General features: G+C 43.8%; 2 protein-coding genes across 4 annotated transcripts; both read right to left on the reverse strand.

Annotated features, from left to right (window-relative positions):
• Nucleotides 1–61: 61 nt before the first annotated feature.
• On the reverse strand, nt 62–6,459 carry LOC146286994 (dihydroxyacetone phosphate acyltransferase-like). The gene is made up of 16 exons (XM_084699258.1): nt 5,802–6,459; nt 5,087–5,272; nt 4,776–4,952; nt 4,350–4,479; nt 3,958–4,085; nt 3,724–3,799; nt 3,473–3,624; nt 3,131–3,261; nt 2,662–2,900; nt 2,064–2,321; nt 1,901–1,980; nt 1,550–1,690; nt 1,274–1,373; nt 1,096–1,189; nt 939–1,000; nt 62–816 (listed from the first exon to the last, which is right to left on the reverse strand). Exons 1-16 carry the CDS (start codon nt 5,811–5,813, stop codon nt 761–763), a joined length of 2,022 nt encoding a protein of 673 aa, XP_084555384.1. The 5' UTR covers nt 5,814–6,459; the 3' UTR covers nt 62–760.
• A 656-nt stretch (nt 6,460–7,115) lies between these two features.
• On the reverse strand, nt 7,116–22,617 carry LOC146286995 (phosphatidate phosphatase LPIN1-like). Of its 3 annotated transcripts, none has more exons than XM_084699255.1 (20): nt 22,396–22,617; nt 16,538–16,741; nt 16,156–16,251; nt 14,338–14,570; nt 13,487–13,597; nt 13,224–13,347; nt 12,656–13,028; nt 12,475–12,568; nt 12,184–12,368; nt 11,811–11,904; nt 11,631–11,700; nt 10,671–10,763; nt 10,491–10,558; nt 10,031–10,169; nt 9,618–9,766; nt 9,457–9,543; nt 9,073–9,225; nt 8,829–8,943; nt 8,501–8,604; nt 7,116–8,363 (listed from the first exon to the last, which is right to left on the reverse strand). In XM_084699255.1, the coding sequence occupies exons 1-20, from the start codon at nt 22,462–22,464 to the stop codon at nt 8,156–8,158; spliced, it is 2,769 nt and encodes a 922-aa protein (XP_084555381.1). In that variant the 5' UTR covers nt 22,465–22,617; the 3' UTR covers nt 7,116–8,155. The 3 variants fall into 3 exon arrangements, with proteins under 3 accessions (XP_084555381.1, XP_084555382.1, XP_084555383.1); XM_084699256.1 differs by lacking the exon at nt 22,396–22,617 and adding an exon at nt 20,451–20,474 and having other exon boundaries at nt 16,538–16,740; XM_084699257.1 differs by lacking the exon at nt 22,396–22,617 and adding an exon at nt 19,081–19,295.
• Nucleotides 22,618–22,727: the final 110 nt, after the last annotated feature.

Below are 22,727 nucleotides of genomic sequence, written 5' to 3' on the forward strand. Positions count from 1 at the left end.
CAATTTGCCTACGTAAACGTGGGTTGTATAAAACCACTGGAAGAGTTACTTTGACAAGAAGTTGACATTCAACTGTTCAGCTTTTATTTAACTCAGGGATATGCGGGCAAAACAAAACAACAGAACAGTTGAACATGAATTGGTTATTGAGGGTCACAGTGGTCTCTCCTGATTCCTTATGGAAATTGTTTGGTGGAAACTCAGAAGCCCTCTCAGGGCATCAGCTTGAGATGTATAAAAAATGAATTTACATTTATTCCAATTTAAATGTAATTTCTCTTTGATTGTGATGCTGTGTGCTGCTTGTATTTCATTATGGAGAACTGAAATTATATTATGGATTGCCCATAAAAATACATGAGAGCTTGTATTGCGTCAGTGATTAGACTACCTCCAATTGTCCTAAGACCCTAAAGTATCCTATCCTTAACTTTATTAATTGCACTTAGCCACCAGCTAGCATTTAATACTATTTGTTTAAGGCTCAACTCATGGTCAATCATTCCCTGCCTTCTTACCCACCTACCTTCCTCGCTTAAATTAGAATGCCTATCAGTTAGAATATAACAACTGAATATGACCCTTAGTGGAGGGAGCCCAATTTAGGAATAAAACCGAGCCTATGTCTCGATGGCAATATACTGTATACAATATAATTTTTCACATTCAGACAGAGGTAGTTTGTCTGAGAGCTCCAAGTTTCTAGCCCATGTATAGGAGCCATAGATGGACACATGACTGAAGATGTCTACCATGGAGACTAAAGTCTTGCATCTGGTGCAGCAATCTGATGCCTCTGTGGTGGGATTCTTCCAGCTGCGAGAGGAAACAAAAATATATTTTTACGTTTAAAATGAAACCGATTTAACTTGAATTCATTCATAATAGGAATATTTCCAAAACATCTTAATAAGTTTCAAATAAGTGAACTGTCTTACTCATTATATCTCCTATTTTTCTGATGGCTGCTTTTTTGGCTTGGAACTCACTCGGTACTCCTCTGAAAGCAAGAAACCAAAGAATGGGTGGTTACAATGATTAAAAAGCACTTTAAAAAGTTGAAATGAAAGGCAAGTAAGGTAAAGTTGTACTTACACTCTTGACTTTGTCACAGCATCCAGTCTTAGCAGTGAAGATAGAACATTTTTCTGGGTGTCAGATGAAAGTGCTTCATAGGAGTTCAGCTCACCTGTGAAGCACAAGGACATTAAAAGGAATGAAAGAATACAACAATATGATGCAACACACAACACCTTCAGAGACTGAACATTACCAGACAGGATGAGCTGTGAGGCCAGGGTGCGTACTGCAGGAACCAGCTGCTTCTCTGTGAACACCTGAACACCCTCCTCACACAGGTAACTGAACACCACCTGACCAAAACAGTTACAGAGACACAGACCATGACCACACACCGGAATAATTTCACATTTTTAACCTGTTTAATTTTTCAAGGATGTTAGCAGATGGCTTACAAATCAAATATAGTAGGAATTACACAAGTCATTTTGAATTTGGGTTAACTGTTCCTTGAATCCGGCTCACATACCTGATAGGCATCTATGAAGGGCTGTAGCAGCGCTCGCAGGAAGGCAGTCGTGGTCTGCCCCTCCTCAGTCTCTTTCACTTCCTGATCACTGACTTGAACAGCACCACACTTCCTTAATAAGTGACAAGACTCCTCAAAGTCCTGAAAGTAAACACAGACAACAGATTAAAATCATATGCAGCAACTGAATCTTCCCATATGAAGTCTTTCATATATACTATACATACAGCAACCTGTTTTCTATTATTTTATGTTAGCTTTATATATATATTCTATATAGCTTTATATATATATTCTCTGAATCAGGTACAATGTTTGGGTGAGATGATTAGTTGCTAGTTGTAACCATACTTGAGAGGTCTTGCCAGGGACAAAGATAAATTCGTTGGAGAATACATCCTGCAGGAAGCTAAAGAAGTTGAAGATGTCCTCTGGGAGCAAAATAAAGACATGATGAGACAGGGATAAATCTAGTTTGAGAGTTTCTGTGTGTGTAGTACTAATGGTTCCTCACCTCTGCGTGTGCTTTGTGCACTGTGTATGGCCACAGCAAGCATAGCTGGACGTGCAAAAACATGCATCGCCTGGTTTCTATAGAGAGCCACCATAAGAACAGGCCCCGCCCTCCTGATTACACCCTCCGCTGGGCTGATGGGCTGGTTCCCTACAGGCCCCTCCTCCTCCACCAGGTGGACTCGCCCACCTTCACAGCGAACCACAGAGCTATGCAGGGCCATGTTAGATGACATCACATCAGAGTCAGGAATTTGCTCTGGAGAGGAAGAAAAACACAAGACTCAAGTCCATGAGTGTCTTCATGTGTATCTGTGTGTTTGTTTGTAACAGTTCCTCAAGGTCTCTCCCAGGTAAACTAGCTTACAGATGGTAAACTTGTGTCAAGTTGATTTATCTTATCTCTATGATAAGCCTAATCAGGTCAAAGTGACCACAGAATTTTCAGTTCTGACCTTTAACACACTAGACTGTTGGTGCAGTGGTTCCATTGCCCCATCCCCCCCTCTCCCCAAACACAAAATACTAAATTATGTTAGACTGTTGTCTGTTCAGACAAATAATAGTGTGAGAAAGAATCAATCCATAGAGCCTCCTACCAGGCCAGTGCAGGCGGGCCCCGAAGCCCAGAGCCAGGTCCCTGAGCCAGAGGGTCCTTTGTGTCAGGAGATCCCAGGCCAGGCTTCCCTCCTGGGCCGCTGGGAGGCTCTGAAGCAGCAGGCAGGCCATGAGAGACCAGGGACTAAGCACCACCCCCTCCTCCTGGACACACACCACCAGGTGGGCCAGCCAGCTCACACAGGCCTGGGTCTCTGGGCTGGGCCTCTGGGGAAGGTCTCTGTGGAAAGGGGGGAGAAAGGAGTGGGGATAAGAGAGCTTAATAATGGTAAGAAGCTATGAGTGTACAAAGTTGTCGGAGAAGAACAGTATTAGTACATGACCATCACTGCTGTGCCTACTCATAAATACAACCAATTCAGTACAAACGCTCAGGCCATAACATTTAATCACGAGGCATCCCCATAAAAACCTTCAACTGCAATCGTATAAGGCGTGCGTTCTCTGCACCTGGGGATGAGGTTGTACTGGCAGCGGTTGATTTTTCCCTGAGATAGCTGTCGTACCGACAGAGGGTGTCCAAAGTACACATGCATACTGCCATAGTCCTCATCCAGAACCTTTCTGGCTTTAAACAGGCCCTGGAGAGAGTGAGACAGAGAGAGTGAGACAGAAAGAGTGAGACAGAGAGTGAGACAGAAAGAGTGTGTCAGGGGGGGGGGGGTAAAAAAGGGGAAGGGGGCAGAAAGAGAAAAAAGGGGGTAAGGAGGAAAAGAGATGTGTGTTGAGGTTGAGTAGCTTGAGTTTCTGTTGAGAGACATATGGATATGTTATAGACATGCAGACTTGTACCGTGGTGGTCTCTTTAGGTTTGGGTATCCCCAGCAATTCATGGGCTAAGAGGGATTCCTCCAGTACCCTGTCATAGCTAATACTGATGGGTATCAGATTGATGTCATACACCTCCGCTTTAAAAAAGGGCTCCAATACCATATGCATCATACCTGCACACACACACACACACATAAGAGAACCATTACGTCATTTGCATCTCAGCAGTTGTTGGTATGAATATCTGAACAACATCACCAAACTAGACTCACCAAGCTTTGGTGTTAAAGACTTCAGAGTGCGACTTCTGAGACCTTCCACATAGAACTCCACAGGAGCATATCCTTTCTAGGGACACACAATGCACCATTTACCGTAACACAACTGAGCTAAGTGACGATTCGCTATAAATGTTGCTTTTGCATGAATTCATGTTGCTTCTTTTGGCAATCAGCACACATAGAGTTAGAATATGGTGAGGTCAGCGTGTCCATAGCGACTCTTACCCTGACGATGGTTTTGACGTACTCAGAGAGCACGGCCCAGTACAGCTTGTCTGAGCCAATAGCACGACGGATGAAGAAGGCTCCGCAGCGACGCAGGATCTCCCCAATCATCTTCATCCCCATCAGAGCTAGAGGAGGGGGCGGACGAGGGGACGGATGGTTAGACAGACAAACCGACAGATACGAAGCAAGTTAGAATGACAGAATGTAAATGACATTAACTTGTTATAAAAAGTCTAACCTCTTGTTTAAATGAAGTTATGCCCATTAAGAAAATCTTAACATAATTGTCAACTTATTGCACATACAATCGCATCTATAGACAATAATTTGATATGATCAGAAACAGACAGATCCATTAGACGTTCTATACAACTGTAATAGATACTTGCGAATTCCTGCAGCAATTACGGGGATGGGGAGGTCATAGGTGAACAGAATGTAGGACAGAACCAGGAAGTCTATGTAGCTCCTGTGATTGGGCATCAGGATTACTGGAGACTCCTGAATGGCTTGTTGAAGCTGAGGGGGTGGAAAAAAAATAAGCAAGATGAATTGTCTGAACTACTTTAGTGGTATTATGGAAGTAACACAGCACTTAACACCTTGTTTACTTCTTCCTTTACAGTCTATTTTGACGGAAATGTCAATCTACAACATTTACAGTTTAAACAGGCCATAACCTGTTAAGTAAGTAAACTGGTAATGTTTTCATTACCCAGATGAGTCCGTCCTATCAGATGTTCAGAGCACAGGAAAAGTATCTGGATTTGTGCAGTGCTGTATATTACAGTGGTAGATTCAGACTCCATACTGACCCTAATCAGGCCTTCCTGGTTGACATGGATGTTCCTGAAAAGCCTCTTGAAGACTTTAGTGAAGATGAACCCCAGCAGTCTGATGAAGCCTAGTTGTAAGTTATGAGACATCTCCTCCAGTATCCCAGAAGCCTCCTCTCTCACTACCTCACATGTTTTCCCACTCTCCATGGCAACCTATGGACATATCCAGAATGAGGTTGTTCGTCCAGGTTGTTGTTGTTGTTGTCGTCAAACCTTCATCCTTGACCTTCTATTACTAATCAATACTGAACATATTTTTGGTTTCATGCACACATGGACACACACACCTCTTTAATGACATAGCTCAGGTAGTGTGATTCAAGCACAGTTCTGTTGAGGTCCTTCACGGAGCATGGCGGAACTCCCCCGTAGAGTTGGGGGTTAAAGGTCCTGAAGGCATGGCCAAGGTCACTGCTCCTTCTTCTCTCTTCCAAAATGTCCATAAATTCCTCCACCTCCAAGTCCAGCTTTTTCTGCTCAGACAACAGACAAGAGAATTACTAGGCTCTGAACTTTCAGTTTCATGTGAAATGAAACTAAACGTGACAGTCACAAGATATATCATATTCCACCTATTGTATGCTCTCCTAATGAAACATTATTTTGCAGCCAGTTGATTAACTATAGGCTGCGGTCAGTCAAGACATTGGCAGGTGCACAGACTTATTTTGACAATAGAGCTTCGTCTACAGCCTGTGTGGCTCGTTCACTCTCAGACTGCGGGGCCCTAGTCTGTGGAGTTAACAACCGAGTTGTAGCCTATGGATAAGACATTTTACAACATTGTCCTTGCAATGACAAGCCTGGTAACCCCTCGAATATCACGTAAGTCTAATGTGAAAATAAGTAGACTACAAAATGATAGCAATAAAAAACTATCACGTAGGCTATATGCACGTCTACAACAATAGCGACCATATTTCAGCACTGTGAGTAGCACTTAACCAACAAAAAGGCACAAGAGCAGGGACATCCGAAAACAACAAAAACCTATTTACGTACCAGGTTTTCCATTGTTCACTGAAGGTTTAGTTTAGCAGGTTCTTGTCCTGTCCCATTGTAGCAATGTTTACTTTACTCGAAGATCGCACAACGTAGAGGATCTCCTCTCCTCAATCGACCCCGGGGCTAAAGCCAATAGGTTCGCTGGATTTCGGGAACTCCTCCCGTCACGTTTCCCTAACCACCCATAATCCTTGAATGAATGCTTTCGAGTGGTTATGTCCCGTTATCCGACATTTACCATTTACAAAAGACAATCGTATAAAACTGAAGACACCATATTGAAAGAGGAAACAATTTCCACACTATATGAGTCAAGATGGATGCTGAGACTTGCCCTGCATTATTTTGTTTAAGGAAGCACCTGTGCATTAACTGCTTTTAGTGCAGTAGTCTTGCCCATGAGTATTTTGTTAGCTCTGAACAGTGGTTTCCCCCTTGACTCGTGACCCATCACAGGCCTGCCCTGAAATGCACCTACCATGCATATTCTGAATATTCCAGCATCAAATTATTCTTATTCCCATCTATCCCCCCCCTGCCAGGGGGTGCTTTTCACCGGGACAAACTGTAATGCCAATGTTGCTGTTCAAGTGCGGAAGTGTATAGGCACTAGCTTAGTGGGCTTAGTGGAAATGCAACATATTGCTGTCCTACATTTACTAGATTGAACCATAGCCCTACTGTAGTATATTTTCATTGAATTTTATTACAATTTTAAGTGTGACTCTTTCGTATCAGACATTAATATACTGTATAATCATAAATGAAAAGGTGAAACAATTGTTATCTTTCACTGAAAGAATAACGTTATGAATCTGCCGTCTTTTTCTAACATGCGGGGCCCACTTTCAATAATCGGCTGAAGTGCTTTTCAAAGAGAACTATTGTTTCCTTGTTGGTATTAGGAAAATTTTTCTCTCAACCTTCCTTAAGAAAGTCCACCTCCTTCAAAATTGCATAGTCTGTTCTACCCATATACTTAGACCTTTAAATATTTCAACGGATTAAGGTCGAATTCCTTGGTTCAACCTCTTTTCTCTAATAAGGATATTATTTAGGAAACCCAAATCTGTTTGTATCTGAAGGGTGACACACTACATATACTACATTAGTGGAGGATACTGGTGATTGATACTATTATAATGCACTTACTGTATAAAAATATGATGGCTATAGCCAGCGTACAACACAAAGCAAATACAATAAATGACTATTTACTATCAAGCAATTCAATATACTTTTGCTACCAACAAAATCAAACTATTATGAAATTCACACAACTCTGCAATTATCGTATGAAAAAACACACACTTAAATCAAAATGTTATTTACTTTGCAGGCAGGTAACACAGGTAAGTGTGAAAGATGTGCTTTGTTTTTCTGCTCCCTATGCAGTGGCTTCTGGAAGGCCTATTTATTTTGAAATTAGTATGGTGATAATGCAAATACATATTACATAGAAAAATCTGATTCAAATAGATATCATGCTCTTGAAGAAGAACATCTTTGAAGATTGTGTGCAAAAAATCATATATATTCTGTACATGTACTGTATTGATTGTTGTTATCGATAAGATCACAAGTTCCAATGTGCTAACGTTACAGCCTGTGGTAGATACAGTACATAGCTATAAAAATGTTAAATCCATTAAAATCTATCGAGAAGCATTTCTACCTGCTATAATGATGATTTGGCACAGAATTATGGTCTGCTGAGTCAACAATTGCATACACTTTACACAATAATAATGCGTACACATACTATTTACAATATAAATACTACAGTTCAATACATATGTGTCATTAAATGCTGCATTGCATTGTATTAAATACTCTCAGTCATTCCTTCAAGTGAGAGGCAAATCAGAGAAAACAACTCAAACATAAATTAAGTGAAATGAATAAGTGAAAATGACCTTTCATATTCCTATGCATTGAGCCTTCGTAAGGCTTTACAAACATGATGAGGCCCCCATCCAGCCAACATCTTACGTTGTAAAGTGCTCTCATGTATGGTGTGCGTGACAGACATTCTACAGAATATCCAGCTGTTGTGTTCAGTGTTGGATGACCTCTCAACACTTATCTAGATGTCAGTCACATAGTAGAACCAACACCTGAATGTACTGTATCAAAGGTGTTCTGGATTTACCTCAGAGGTTGTCTTCCTAGAAATGATCCATTTGTAGGACTTTGTAGTAGGCAATGAAAACCAACCCCAGTAACAATCATTTACAGCAGATGCACAACTATTTGACCCATCTACAATAACTTTGACCATGTTTTCCATCAGAATGTTCGCCCCTCAGTTGGGATAGACTGATCCCAGACCTGTGTCTGGGATGACGCTGCTAGGAGCTGCTCAGTGCTGCTGACATTCCAGTGCCGCTGTCCTGTGGAGGTTCTGGTGAGGGTGTAGTCGCGGGGGTGTCCACCAGGGGGAGTTGTTCCCTCCAGTAGTTGAAGTGGCTGTAGGTGTCGGAGCAGGGGAAGTCCAAGGTGCTGCCGCGTGTCAACAGCGGGAACACATGGTCCACCACCTCACCCAGACGCACGTACCTGAGGAGAGGTCAACAGAGCAGACAGAGAACTAAGGGGAGAAGTCGTGAAGCTGTCCGACAATGAAACGATCCACAAAACACAGACATATTGCCCAGTGACTTTGCATGGCGTCTGCAGAGTGCTGTCCAACATACGATGAGATGTTGGTCTTGGCATGCTCCTGAACCAGCTCTCCTTTGGGGTTCACAGTGAAGATCCTGTTCAGAGGGACTCCTACCTCCTTATACGAGTACACGTCCTACATGTGCACACACCATTTGGACAGTTTCAGGGCCACAAGGTTACACATTGTGACTGCAGGCTACATTCAATTCAACTAAATGAAAAGGCAAATCAGACAAATAGACCCTCAACCCTGATTGACCTCTCCCACCTTTAAACATACATACCTGTGTTGTTTTAACAATGTTGATGCACCTGTATTTGTGTGTGTGTGTGGTGGGAGTGCGACGCTGTGCTCACAGTGGGCCTGTTTCCGAAGGCAGCATAGAAGGGTTCAGTGTTTGGGTGAAACAGGTTCTTGATGTCCGTCAGACACTCCACCTTGAACTTTTCCGGCTTCTTCTCAATCACCTCCCTGTCCCCAACACACACACACACACAACCCACATGCTGACGTTACCATCCTATCACACTGTCAAAGAAACACTTGTGTGTGTCCTGCCAGCATTTTGGAGTGGTGTAGATGTGTGTGTGTGTTCCTCACCTGTGCAGAGCAGATAACAGGCTGCTGGGGCTGAGCAACACAGGGCCCATGGGCAGCATGGTTCCTCTCTCGTTGACCCAGTGCAGGTAGCCCCTGGTCATGTCTGCCATGCCTATAGCCCTCGCTGAACAGTACAGGAACTTGTAGCCATTCCTGAGGGAGGGGGGGAGAAGAAAAGAGAGACGTTTACAGAGAGAGAGTGAAAGAGAGACTTTTTAAATAACACATTTTAAACAAATAGGTCATGGTCTTGGTCTACTCGTATATAGTGAAACATCTATCAACGTGAACACAAAATCCTCTCTGACGTTCATCCCCGTGTCTCTTTTCTGGAGCGCAATGTGGGGATGTGTTTATGACAAACTGGCGATGTGCCCTACTCACTGGCTGACTTTGTGGTACAGGTGTGCAATGCCCTGGTGGGTCCAGTCCTTCCCCAGAGTGGGCAGAATGTGGCCCAGGGTGTCCGACCTGAGACAAGAGAGGACAGAAGGGCATGGGAGTGTCAAAATAGGAAAAAAGAGCAGACGCACGCGCACACATACCTGGTGATGGTGCCGTCGATGTCAGAGATGACGATCCTGTCGTCCCAGCTCCACAGGTAGATGGTGCCCTGGCATCGGCAGGTGCCCTGGTACTGGGTGGTCACACTGAACACCACGTCGTTAGGACCGTCCTTCAACTGGAGGGACACCTGACCACAGAGGACAGGAAAGGAGAGGGAAGGAAGGGTGATGGAGGACAAGACGAAGACAAGGTTCATCTCTGATCCAGCATGCTGTCCTGTGTGTTTCAGAGAACATCTTATTCATAACAAATGGTGTACTAAGTCCACTGCTATGATCAGGTACATTATTCACTTGTTGTTTGTGGATTGTATTCTTCCAAACGGATCTTTTATACATCCATGTCCATATTTGGGTATGTAGCTTTATCTCGGTAGGGGGCAGGGCCTCACCAACTGCTCTGAGGTGAGACGGAGCGTCTTCTTATAGGACACACCCCCCGGGGTGAGCGGAGGCTCTGACTGAAGAGAGGGATGAATCTGCTTGGCTGCTTGGTGCTCCTCATCACTAGAAGAAGTCTCATCCTTCCGCCTGGAGACAGACAGGACATGTCCAACTGACAGCTGCTTCCTCGACAAAGCACCTGGGTCCCGGGGTGGCTCTCAATAGTCTATAGCGGCTCCCTTCACTTATACTACCAATAGTCATCTACTTACAATGACTTAGGATGCATCTCAATAATCTTCCTCCATTTTTCTCCTTTCCTTTATTCTCTATATATCTAAGGTTGGGCAGCTAGAGGCACCTCCACAGCACTAGGGGAAAGGAGCAGACTGTACACTATTGAGATGCACCCATTCAGCTTGGCTCCAAAATGAGGAAGTGAATTGCATGACATGATTCCTCTCAAACCTGTTGATGGCGCCCATACTCCCAGATGGTTCAGCGCTCTCACAGGCCTCCTGCTCCGAGACGGAGACCTGCAGAGACAGAAAACACAACAGCCAATCAGGCAGGTGTGTTGGGTTGTGATGTAATCATGCTATTTTTAGTAGGAAGCCTGGCAGGCAGTGATGCAGTGGTCCTACCTACCGACTTGGCACTACTGTTCCTTCTACGCCAGGACAACCACCAGGGGCCTCCTTTCTTGGGCATTTTCTCTTTCATGATGTTCTCCACCGTGGCCTGGCGGGCACCACACAAGCAAACCCAAACAACAACAACAAAAACAAACTTAACAACCAAAATAAATAACAGACAGAACTGCAATGAGGACCTGTAATTGGTGAGGTGAAAAGATGAGTGCAAGTGAAGAGGTAAACTAAGAGAGGGAGGGACTGTAAAGCAGAGAAAGAACAAAAGAGAGAGAGAGTGAGAGAGAGAGAGAGAGAGAGAGGGAGAGAGAGAGAGAGAGAGAGAGAGAGAGAGAGAAAGAGAGAGAGAGAGAGAGAGATAGAAAGAGAAAGAGAGAGAGAGAGAGAGAGAGAGAGAGAGAGAGAGAGAGAGAGAGAGAGAGAGAGAGAGAGAGAGAGAGCACAACTGCTGACGTACAGGGCTGTAACCAAACACACCACTCAGACAACACAGCAGGAACTCCAGGGCTGAGTACACATAACTAAAGCAAGAGTGCTGTAGTATGGAGGGATGGCAGGGAGGACAAATTGTTTAACAAACAAAGAAATGAAGAGGACAACCCAGAGGAGAGGAGAGAAGAGAAGGGAAGAGGCAGGTTAACTAAGGTGCTCTGGACCGATTAGTCCAAGTGAAACCATTTTTCTGGGGGATTCGAAACGTGGAATAAATCAGGAGCATTCAAATCTACAAACACATAGGAACATGACATAGACACAATATCACAAAATAAAACTGACAAAAGGAAGGTGCCCAAGAACCACATCGCAGTGCCATACACTGACACAGTTAGCCAACAGAGGGAGCAGCAACCATGCAGAGGTGAAAACTGTTCGAGACACATGACACTGAAACTCAGTCATGTGTGTGCGTGCGTGTTCAGCACGAGCATGTATATGTGACAACATGTGATTGACATACCTTGGGCAGGGGCTTCTGAAAGGCTTGCATGGCCAACATCAGAGGAGCTGCAGTGCTCCAGTTGTAATACCTTAAGAGAAGAACATCATCTATATATAATAAGTTTGATTATCAAATGAGTGTGTTCCTCATTCAGAGGCTGTCTGAGTACACAGTAAAGGATGGAAGGAAATATCTCACTTGGAGCCGATCTTCACTACCAGGTTAGGGTCGTCTATGATTGAGGGGTTCTCTGCAAACTGTTGATAGGAGATAGCCTTTTCCTGGAACTGTTCTGTGTAGACACACACACACACACACACACACAGTGTGGGAGCTCCCTCCGAGCTGTATCAATCACTGATTATTCACACACTCGTGATGAGAAATCTACAAATAGACCAGACTTAAAATAGCTCTGTAAGACTGTCTGATACAGACTTAAGCAAAACAGATCAAATCACATTTCTAGCACACCTAATATACCGTTATAGAGCTGGTAGCAAACCTGGATCAGTCTTATATGGATAAACTGTAAACTACAGAATCCCCAGGGTCTCCCAGGAGGACTGACCTTTGCTGATCTCTCTGTTGTCGGTGAGTCCTCCACACAGGGAGATGGCGATAGAGGGCAGGTCCCCCATGTGATCAGAGTAGCTGTCCACTCCGCTGTCCCCGCCAGAGCTGACGGACTGGGGGGACAGGCTTGCACTACGGGGGCCGTGCTCTGAACACGACCTCACCAGACCTCCACTATCACTGGGATAGGGTGAAGAAGGGGTGAGAGGGTTAGACTGCTTTCTTGTACATGTGTGCGCATTTGCTTGTGTATGTGCATGTGTGTGTGTGTGTGTGTGAAACACACCTTTTGGGAAAATAGAGAGCTGCTACCTCAGGCTCCAGCTCTGTGATATCATCAAGGTAGATCCCGTCTGAACCAAGATGGCGGCTTCTTTTATCTGGCAAAAATATAATATATAATATATTACAAAAATATATAAGCTAATAGTTCGTGAATTGGCATTCAAGTTCAATTCATCGTCTACCTTTCCTCTTTGAAGGAGAATCTGTCTTGCTTAGGGGGCGTAACCCATTATCTTCCATCTCTGACATCATACGAGCTGCTGCTGCTCCCATTGGCTCTACATCTGCATCAATCATCTCTGACTCTGCTCCCATTGGCTGTGTGTCTACCCTCAATGGTCCCGTACCTGCACCCACAGTGACCACCGTTGTGTCACTAGTTCTTGTCTCTGGGATATGGAGACGAAGAGACGCCATTCCCGATGTTCCGGAACAGTCTTTGTGGTGTTCCAATCGTGTGTTGTCAGAAATAACCCGGAAGTGGGTGCTTTCAGACACTCGGATGGATACTGGACACCCTGAATGTGGCTCCGACTTGTCCGACAGGAAGGATGGCTGGAGAGAAAGAGAAAGAGAGAGAGCGAGAGGGTGAGAGAGAGGGAGAGAGGGAGAGAGGGAGAGAGAGAGAGATGGAAAACCCATTTACTACTTCACATTAAAGACTTGTGGCCATTGGAACTGTGTTTTACTGTGTGTTTATTGTTACTTTGTTGCATGGGAGGTGATTATTGGACAGATTGCTCCGGTTACCGTAGCAGCCTGTGGAAGCTCCCCCCAGGCCCAGAGCATAGCTGGGTTCTGATTAGCTGAGTTGGAGGGCTTGATCATCAACTCTGAGTCGCTCTTAGGGGAGGTGGGGCGAGAGCTGTTAGGGCTGTTATAAGAAAGAGAGAGCAAGAGAGAAAAAGAGAGAGAAAAGTTGTTTGTCGTTTGAAAGAAGTATTGACATCCATCACACAAATGTGTGTGTACTGTCGGTAAGCTGTCAGCTGCTGATGTGTTTGTGTGTGTACCTCTGTCTTGGTGTCCAGTCGCCGTCAGACCGGGCGTACACACCACTCTGTTTGAAGGAGCCACTGGTTGGACCTTCCACACTTTCCCTGAAAACATCTCGCGTAGACGCCCTGAAACAAAACACAACAACATGTCAGCCCGCACACACGCGCACACACACACAAACACACATACACACACAGTGATAAGCATAGCTGCTGGCCATGTGCAGTACTGCACAAGAATGCTGGCATTTGCTCTTTCAAAAAGTCAGGTGTCATACTGAGAACTCTGCAAGAGTTGAGTCTCACACAAAACAACAACAGCACCTCAGTCCTAGGGTCAGTGCTTCCGGGCCCTCACCCCCATTGCCCTTTACACTCAGCCCTCTCACCGCACACTGAGCTTGATAAAAACCCTCCCAGGGTAACCCTACACTGCATATCACTGGCCAAGTCACCCATGCAGATATACTGACACACACACTCCTACTGGCTGTATTAGTCCAGGGTTAAACCAGTACTACTAACATGACACCATGCATCATGCTGATGTCACTGTTTCCATGTAGTTGTATGTCTCTGATTAGTCTGCGTATTCTCTCTTCCTCCCACTCTCTCTCTCTCTTTTCATCTCTGCTATTCCGTCTTTTTTCCTCTTTCATTCTATTTTCCCTCTCCATCATTCTCATTAATCTGTTCATTCTCCTCCATTTTTCTCTCTGTTTCTGGTTTCATCTGTCTTGTCATGTGAGGCCAGGCAAAAAAATCTACGTCCCTTTCCAAACCCTTCCTCCCTTCTTTATCGTCTTCCTCCTTCCTTCCTTCCATTCTGAGACCCTTTCCCTCCCTCTACCCACCGCCTCTCTCACCTGCTGCTCTCCATCACCTTCCCTTCGTCTGAGCTCAACTCGATGGAAAACATGTCCTCATCCTCGTAGTCCTCCCCGCTCTCCTCCCTCCTCGCGCTGTCCGCCCGAGCCTTCCTCCTCCTCTTCCTCCTCTTCTTCACCGTACCACCATTGTCCCCGGGGCTGACGGTGTTCATCAGTGCTGCACCCTCTGATAGGATGGGGGAGGTGGCCAGGTAGGAGGGGACCACTTCCTGTTTACCGGCCAACAGGAAGCAGGAAATGAAAGCAGAGAGAGAAAGAAAGAGAGAGAGAGAGAGAGAGAGAGAGAGAGAGAGAGAGAGAGAGAGAGAGAGAGAGAGAGAGAGAGAGAGAGAGAGAGAGAGAGAGAGAGAGAGAGAGAGAGAAAGAAAGTGAGAGAGCAAGAGCACTGTAGTATGTTTAGGGTTGTTCAGATGCTTCCTTCTAAACATGGAAGGACAGCAGAGATTATATTAGGGCCCCACAAAGAAGATGTTTTATCTGAAAGAATTATTACCAATCTCAAAAGACCTTACTGGATTGACCATTTTTCACATTGTACTACACACACACCGGCGATATATAATCTAGCTGCTATAAATAGATACCTGGATCAGCATTCGTAAACATACTTGACTTTGGGCTACAGAGTGAATTACCACTGAAATACTGCTACATTGTCAGCATTCAGCTAGCTCTTGGCAGGAAATAGCTGAGATTGAAACACACTTCAGTGCATCCAAACATTTCAGAGAAACTGGGCTTTATTCCTTCAGAGAAAATAAATTGGCTGCCTCAATGAGGCAAATAAGCTGAGCAGGATGTGTCCCCAGATTCTGAGAAAGTGGTTCTACTCTCCCTTCGAGGAAAGGCAAGGGCTCAGGGAGGTCCTGCAATGAATGTACTTCGCCTACCTCCCTGAGTGCTTGGAATACCTAAATACTACTAATAATCAGAAAGTACTGCATCTAAAATGATCTGCATTCTCTACACAGAATGGGGGACAGAAGTGCTAATCAAATTTGAATGAGAATGTTGAAGGAGGGTTTGGGGGGGAGCTGCAGAGAGAAACAGAGCGTGTGCAGTGATATAACAAGGTTATTTGTGGTCTGACACCACAATCAAATGTTTTTTCAGATGAATGCCAGAGACCCAGACCTCCCCCTCCGACTGTGCCTGAGAATGTGACACCACACTGGGGGGATAAATCACCTGCTTCCCCTTGTCTGGTTCCAGAACCTTCCACTACTTGTTTATCTTCTTTGGATCCGAACATGGATATATCTTCCTCGATTCAACACAATACCTATTCTTATCACGGTCATTTTTTTACATTCTAGCATGTTACTGTAGTATTAACGTTGCACTTCAGAAAGCCTTTATCTAAAGCCTATCTGGCATTTTACAATGCATTTAACGACTGCATACTTACAGTATACTGTATAAACAAGGGTTCATAGTGTGGAAATGCTGCTCTTGTTTTCCTGTCACATAGGGCCATTCTAGAATGTGGGCCAGGGAGACTGGTGAATGTTTCTAAACAGGAATTCTGCTCTACATGACCTCCAGAGTGGGGAAACTCCTGGCACTTTGCCAAGTCTGACACACTGTCTTGTTGTGTTCATGCTTTATGGAAAATTCTAGGGAAGAATATGATTACTTTTTATTCATGTAATGACTTAACATGGGACTGTAATAGTTTTGGAAGTCAAACAGGCAAAGTAGCTGCTTCTCTGACGTTAGTGGATTTGTAATTACGTCTTCTAATGCCAGGAGAGGTAAATAGACATGTTTCAATGGCAAAAAAAGTTGATGTACCTGTCCGTTTTCGGTTTCCATGACAAAGAAGGCCTCTCCATTCTCCCCCAGCTTCATGTGAAGATCAACAGGCTCCCCGTTGATCTCTATGTCCACCTGGTAAAGAAGAAAGACCAAGCACCCAGACCACCTTACTGACCACCTTCATGACGTCTGTGCAAATCACACGAGGAATTCTCCCTAGTTCCATCAAAAAGTAAACAGCCAAGGCTTTGATGCAAAAACACTTAGGAATAAAACAACTAAGGCTAAAAAGCACGTTTTGTTTCTGAAAAAACAAACGTCGAAAACGTTTGAAACAGATGGAAAGAACCGAACCTTACAGAAACACCGCTATGACAGTCCCCTGAGCCACACATCGAGGTTGCCAGGTTGTTCTCACCACTTTCTCTCGGGAGCGCAGCACTCCCATCTTGCCGAAGCGCACGTGGAAGGGCGAGCACTGCAGGGTGCCATCGGGCTGGTGCACCACGATGACGTCGATGCAGCCGGACAGGGTGGCGGGGTTCAGGCCCCGGTACAGCTCCTTCACCTGCACAAACACCTGACCCGCCAGCTGACCCACATAGTTCATGGTCTGACGGGTCTGAAGAGAAGAGAGAAGGAGAGAGCAGAAGATATTGAGAGGTTAGAGGTTAGACAGGTGAACCTGTTACAGAGTACCGGTACATCCGAGACTAAATCAGGCCACGCAAACATACCTGTTGTGTTTCAGTAAGCAAGTGTGTGATGGAGGAAGGTTTACAGACACAGTCTTTGTTGACACAGTCTTGTCCTGCCTCCAGTAGGTCAAGGTTACCTATTTTCCACTAAATTTCCACCTTGGTTAGAAGTAGGTTATAAGGTTGTAATAGGTTTTATGTGTATTTAAGGTGAGTATAGTTAATTATTTATTGTTATCTGTATATTTAGGAAGTTTTACTTATTTAAGCTCAGCATAGATGTAAATTATGTTCTGTGTACTTATATGTTATGTTATGCCAGGTGCTTGCGTTGTCTTGTCTTAAGAATTTCAGTGCCCAGTCTGACCTTGTGTTGTTCTGTGTACCTGACAATAAAATACTTGAACTTGAAATAATAAGTAGACACACTGGCACAGCATGTAAGAATAGACGTACCCATGTACAGTCATTTAGCCTAGTCTTCCATGACAACTGTCATGGAAGCACTTGGGATTTCCAGGGCTTAACACAATAACAAACACCTTAGAAGCTGTTTCCATTCTCCCTTACAATTCAACACATTTAAACTCAGGACATGCAGTCCAGGCCTCTCATTGAGCCTTTTAAGTGAGAGGTGTTCATTACCAGACATCCACTATGCCCTCAGTCTGTCAATCAAATCAGTCAGGTTGACCTTTGCCATGAAGCTCACCCATTGACCCAAATACAAGAAGAACAGGTTCATCTTAACCATGGACCTCATTCCCTCATGTTTCTTGGAAATAACAGGTGGCTGGTTTGTCTGTGTGTGTGTGTCTGTGTGTGTGTGTGTGTGTCTGTGTGTGTGTGTGTGTGTGTGTGTCTGTGTGTGTGTCTGTGTGTGTGTGTGTGTGTGTGTGTGTGTGTGTGTGTCTGTGTGTGTGTCTGTGTGTGAATATGTGTAAAAGAGAGAGAAACTGAGTGAAATAATCTGCCTCATTCCTTCATACTTCTTTCATAATACCAATATCCATTCAGCCAAGGGGCCTTCCTGTCTAGGACTCTGCAATGGTTTCTAAGTCTCTCAGGTAATTATTTACTTTCAGCCTTCCACCAATCATGTGATGATATGTGATAGAAGCCAAGCTTACTTTGGATAGCCTAGAACAGGTGATAGCTATAGTGGGCTCACAATGAATTATATAATATTTCTACGAATAAAAGGCTGGACAAACGTAATGTATAGGCCCTGATCTTGTTCCAGTGAAAGGAATTCAAATTCCTAACTACTAGAACCATTTATCTGATGCAACTGAGAAATGTGCAACTCATCATCTCTACAACAAAAGACAGGTGAACTGGACACAATGAAGCCTCAACCTTCACAATCATCAGGCTACTTTCATGAGGAGCTACTGAAGGTATGTGTGCACATGTTTTGGGGCTCAAATTGACTCAAATAGTGACAATATGGAACTCTGCCAACCAGCTTCTCTCTATCTCTCTCTCTCCCTTTCCTTCTCTCTCTCTCTCTCTCTCTCTCTCTCTCTCTCTCTCTCTCTCTCTCTCTCTCTCTCTCTTTCCCTCTCTCTCTCTCTCTCTCTCTCTCTCTCTCTCTCAGGAGGCAAGAAGGAGAGGCTTGATTCCCCTTGCTTGGGTGTGGAAGGTGGGTCTACATTGGAGAGGACGAGATGTCTAGTTGGGTGGCTGTAGCTGCTTCCTCCAAAAACATATTTACTGTATTATGTTTACCTACCAACAGGCAGTACACACACACTACAGTACATCCCTTTATCCAGGCAATGAGGATGTAACTGAATATGTTTTAGTTTATCAATAGCAGTATGATATGTTGGTTACTGCTTAGTGACGGCTAAGTTGAGCCATTATTTTCTACTGATAATATTGGTTTCTGAGACAATGTCATCTTAATGAGCTCATGGGCATACAACAAACCCACATGATTATAAATAGCCTACATAATACTGGTATGTTGTTGATAGCCTGTTGAAGCCTATCATCAGTCATTATCGACATGTGATGTTTGGTGAGGACGCTTGAAATAGGCTACTGGGCGATCCAATTTCTAATTGAATAACGCTCACAGACAGACAGTGCTCAAATGGCAAAAATACAATTAATGTAAAAAAATAAACGATGAGTTGACTCTGTGAGCAATTTTGACTGTGCTACATGATTATGCTTTAGTCAATAGAAATACCTCTTTACTTGAAAAAAACAATGGCATGTAAACGAACACAATAACCCGAATATTACAGCTTACCTTTCACTGACGAGTTGACTTCCTTTCTCAAAAGAATACAGCTAATCTCTGACAGTGGAGAACATGGATAGCCAACAACTGAGGCATCTTCTTTCAGGGCGCGGTGTTTGACTGATAAAACTGGCTGTTACCTGCTGTCATCCGAGTCTTGGTTATTTAAAGCGCTGTATTGACATCTCTCTCGCTTTCTCCTGGACCTTCAGAAAGCCTTGTCAGCAGATGACATCACTGGAGGTGAAACTCGACTCTTCTCTAATAGCTGCCGCCAATAGGCGTCCAGTTGTTAAATGCATCGTTTGGGGTGCCACAATAGTGCTTTAGATCCAGTGAACACCACCAAAAATATCTGCAAATGTGCACTTGAAATCGTAGAACTGTATATATCTATATTTTAATAGTTCGAGATAAAAAAAATCGGTATCTGTGTCATAATTTGACTGTGATTCACTATTGCGTTGTTTTGTGGGCTGATCGTTCGATGTTGTAAACACGATAGTACGTTAACCACGTAGTTGCAACAGTCTAGATGCTGTCAGGATATGCTGAGGTGATCTTTCAGACCAATCGCAGCACTCAGTAACGTTCGATGTTTGCAAAGTCTCAACGCCTAGCGGAAAGAAAGCTAACCACAAATACAACATAAGCCAAATACAGAAGTGAGAGGGAAAACAAATCTAGATTTTTCAAAACAGACTCTGTCTCTGTCTGTCTCTGTCTGTCTGTCTGTCTCTCTCTCTCTCTCTCTCTCTCTCTCTCTCTCTCTCTCTCTCTCTCTCTCTCTCTCTCTCTCTCTCTCTCTCTCTCTCACACACACACACACACACACACACACACACACACACACTTCTCACAGTTTCCCATGGTGCTGAGGCCAACTGGCACAGTCCATCCCTACTCCATGTCATCCCACCATCCTATCCACCACTGTGACTCAGCTAGAACAGTTACAGCTGACTGCCATGTCAATGTTATGTGACAATAGCAACAAGCCAAGACTGCATTTGGCTGGAATCAGCCATAGCAAACATTCATTTTAACAGCCATTGAGATGTCTTTTTATGAGATATTCCCTATAGTCATACTGTCTCTGTCATCTCAGTTGACCAATTGAGTCAGTGTTGGGTGTGTCTGACCCTGCAGGTACGTGTCATGCACAGGAATTCCACCTCTTTAACACAAAGACAACCCATAACCACAGTCTGTGGGAACTGAGTGAGAGTCTTTCATTTTACCACTGCACTTTGTGAGAACATTCTCAAAATACACCAGATATTCCTCATATTCTTCCTGTATTTCTCACATATTGTGATTATAATAATCACTAAGAGCTACAGTATTACAGTAAAGAAGCTTTCTTGTTGACTCCTGACTCCAGCTCAAAGTAGAGTCAGTGATATTCCCATCCAATGTTTCTAATCCCAAATACATTTTCTTTATTGCTACAGTAAATTAATTTACTGTAAACATAAACAAATTCTTCTTTTCATGTAACTACATGACCTGGATGCTGTGTTCTCCATTTTTTTGTGTTGTGTCTAATGATTGCTCCATTGCAACATGGTGTGTATATATTGATTGGTTGTGTTTATGATCTGAAAGCATGGTTTGATTTTGAGCACAGGTTACATGGTTTGGGAACGAGTGTTTGATTTTGCCAGAAGAGTGAGAGGTTTTGAAAATATTTGTTTTTGTTTTTACAGTTTTGAGAAAATGGTTGACTTTCAAGACCTGTGTTTTAGCATTGTGAAACTGTATATTGATATGCAGTATTACAGTACATAAGGCAAATAGATTTTGTACCTTTTCTCCACCCTTAAAGTTCTAATGATGGCAGCAACTGTGAAGCAGCTGATATTTGGTTGGACCGTCTGGCCAGCCTCCCTCATGCTCAAACCATGGTTGAGCACATGGTCTACCACAGTGGCCCAAATCTCATAAGAGATGACTGTTCTCCTTCTTTCTCCTCCTTCTCCTTGTCCTTCTCCTCCTCTCCCTTGTCCTCCTCCACCTCCTCCTTGTCCTCCTCCTCCTCTGACTCTTACCCCTCTCATTCTCTGGTTGTCAATATGTTCTAAGTTCTCCATTGTTTACCAAACAAAACAGAGGCCCAACGCCCTTTTTATGCTGAAGTCCTGACTGCAAATTGCTAACAAGACCTGAGTGTTTGGAGATTTTAATAGCTGTAGGTAGATACTTTGAAATTTTACTTGCGAAGTGTGTGCAACAACTGAACATTGTGTGTAGTGTTTTGACCACAAGGTGATGTGTAATGGACATCAGTGTGTAAACAAGGAAAGTCAGAGTCTAATGTAGATAAGGCAGTGTGAAGAAGTGCCAATTTGGGTCAAGCAATCAGTACATGAAGTGAAGGTTGTAAAAATTGTGCCAAATTTTTGCTTTTTGTGTGTTAACAATTGTGAAAAACTGTAAGAAAGTAAATTGAATTGCATCAAAGAAAAAACAATTGTAGAATGGCTTAGTGGGGCAGCTATGATCTGACACAGTGTCATGGTCCAGCTGAAAATGTAATCAATGTATCGCATATTGTACACAGAGAAACAAACACACAACAGAGAGAGGAGTCATTGTTCTTAATGTCATGGCATACACATCCACTGAAAATCAATTTGAGCTTGTGCCCTCTTTTAAATAGAGTGTGTATGATTGCATTAAAATGCAAAGTTCAAAAGGTTTATAAAGGGCTTGGTGCTTACATGCAATCTCCTACCCATTTAAAGAGTAATGGTTCCATGAAAAACTTCCCAATAGAATTGTTAAAGGTCAATGGGACATTTACAGGAGGACCACACTTGTACATGGGAGGACACCATGTTCTCCTCCTCTTCCCTGCGTTCCCCCTCTCCCTCACAGCTCTCCAATTCGTTCCTCTCCCCTTTTACTTCTTAAATCCTGATGGCTCAGATCATTTAACGGGGAATTACCGAAACACACACCCCTGGCAGTCTCAGCTGCCACCCTGGGCCTGCCAGTTACCCTGCAACACACACACACACACACACGCACGCAGGCAGGCAGACAGTGCCAATTTAAAAGCCCTTTACAGGGTTGCATGTATTATTGTCTGTATTATTAAACGTACTCGATGGTTAAAAAGAGATTAAAATCACAGGTTTAAACAATGTACTGTAGGTCGATAAGACCCAGATTCATGGAGTCAAATAGACCTTAGTTGAAAAGGCAGAAAGATTGTTTTCCCTTAACATGTATGCCGCACAGCACCTTGCCGTGCTGTAGTTCTCCAGCTTCCACATGCAGCCAAGCCAACACACTCCAGAACAATATAAGCTACATTACCCAGCTCAAAGTAGAGTCAGTGATATTCCCATCCTCATGACACTCTTCAAAGTGTTCTATTGATATCATGATTCCATTGTCTGATGGACTCTTGACGCCGTCTTCCTTTCTTGCTGCCACAATTCCCACAAAGTAGATAGAGGTTTACAGACTTGCGTAAACTACACACCTGTGGTGTGTGCCTGACTAGTTCAGTTAGCATGTGAAGTGTCTGGGCTGTGAGAGTGGAATATGAACTACTACATTTACTTGGACCCCTCGCCAGAAATCTGAGATGTGTCTAGAGTGGTCATCCAACCTCAAGAATTTGAGTCAAGTCACAACCCTGGTCA

This window comes from Hypomesus nipponensis, chromosome 6, assembly GCF_054491055.1.
Source record: "Hypomesus nipponensis isolate SF chromosome 6, ASM5449105v1, whole genome shotgun sequence".
In the NCBI taxonomy this organism is placed as follows: domain Eukaryota; kingdom Metazoa; phylum Chordata; class Actinopteri; order Osmeriformes; family Osmeridae; genus Hypomesus; species Hypomesus nipponensis.

Excerpts from the sequence above, each read along its gene's own strand:
- LOC146286994 (XM_084699258.1), bottom strand. Across the intron at positions 4,480-4,775 it reads ACCAGGAAGGCCTGATTAGG|CTTCAACAAGCCATTCAGGA; the intron begins GTCAGTATGGAG and ends CCACCCCCTCAG. Across the intron at positions 3,800-3,957 it reads ACGTCAAAACCATCGTCAGG|AAAGGATATGCTCCTGTGGA; the intron begins GTAAGAGTCGCT and ends GTGTGTCCCTAG.
- LOC146286995 (XM_084699255.1), bottom strand. The coding sequence starts at position 22,464 with ATGATATCAATAGAACACTTTGAAGAGTGTCATGAGGATGGGAATATC. Across the intron at positions 16,742-22,395 it reads CTGACTCTACTTTGAGCTGG|ACCCGTCAGACCATGAACTA; the intron begins GTAATGTAGCTT and ends TCTTCTCTTCAG. Across the intron at positions 10,764-11,630 it reads TTCAGAAGCCCCTGCCCAAG|GCCACGGTGGAGAACATCAT; the intron begins GTATGTCAATCA and ends GGTGCCCGCCAG.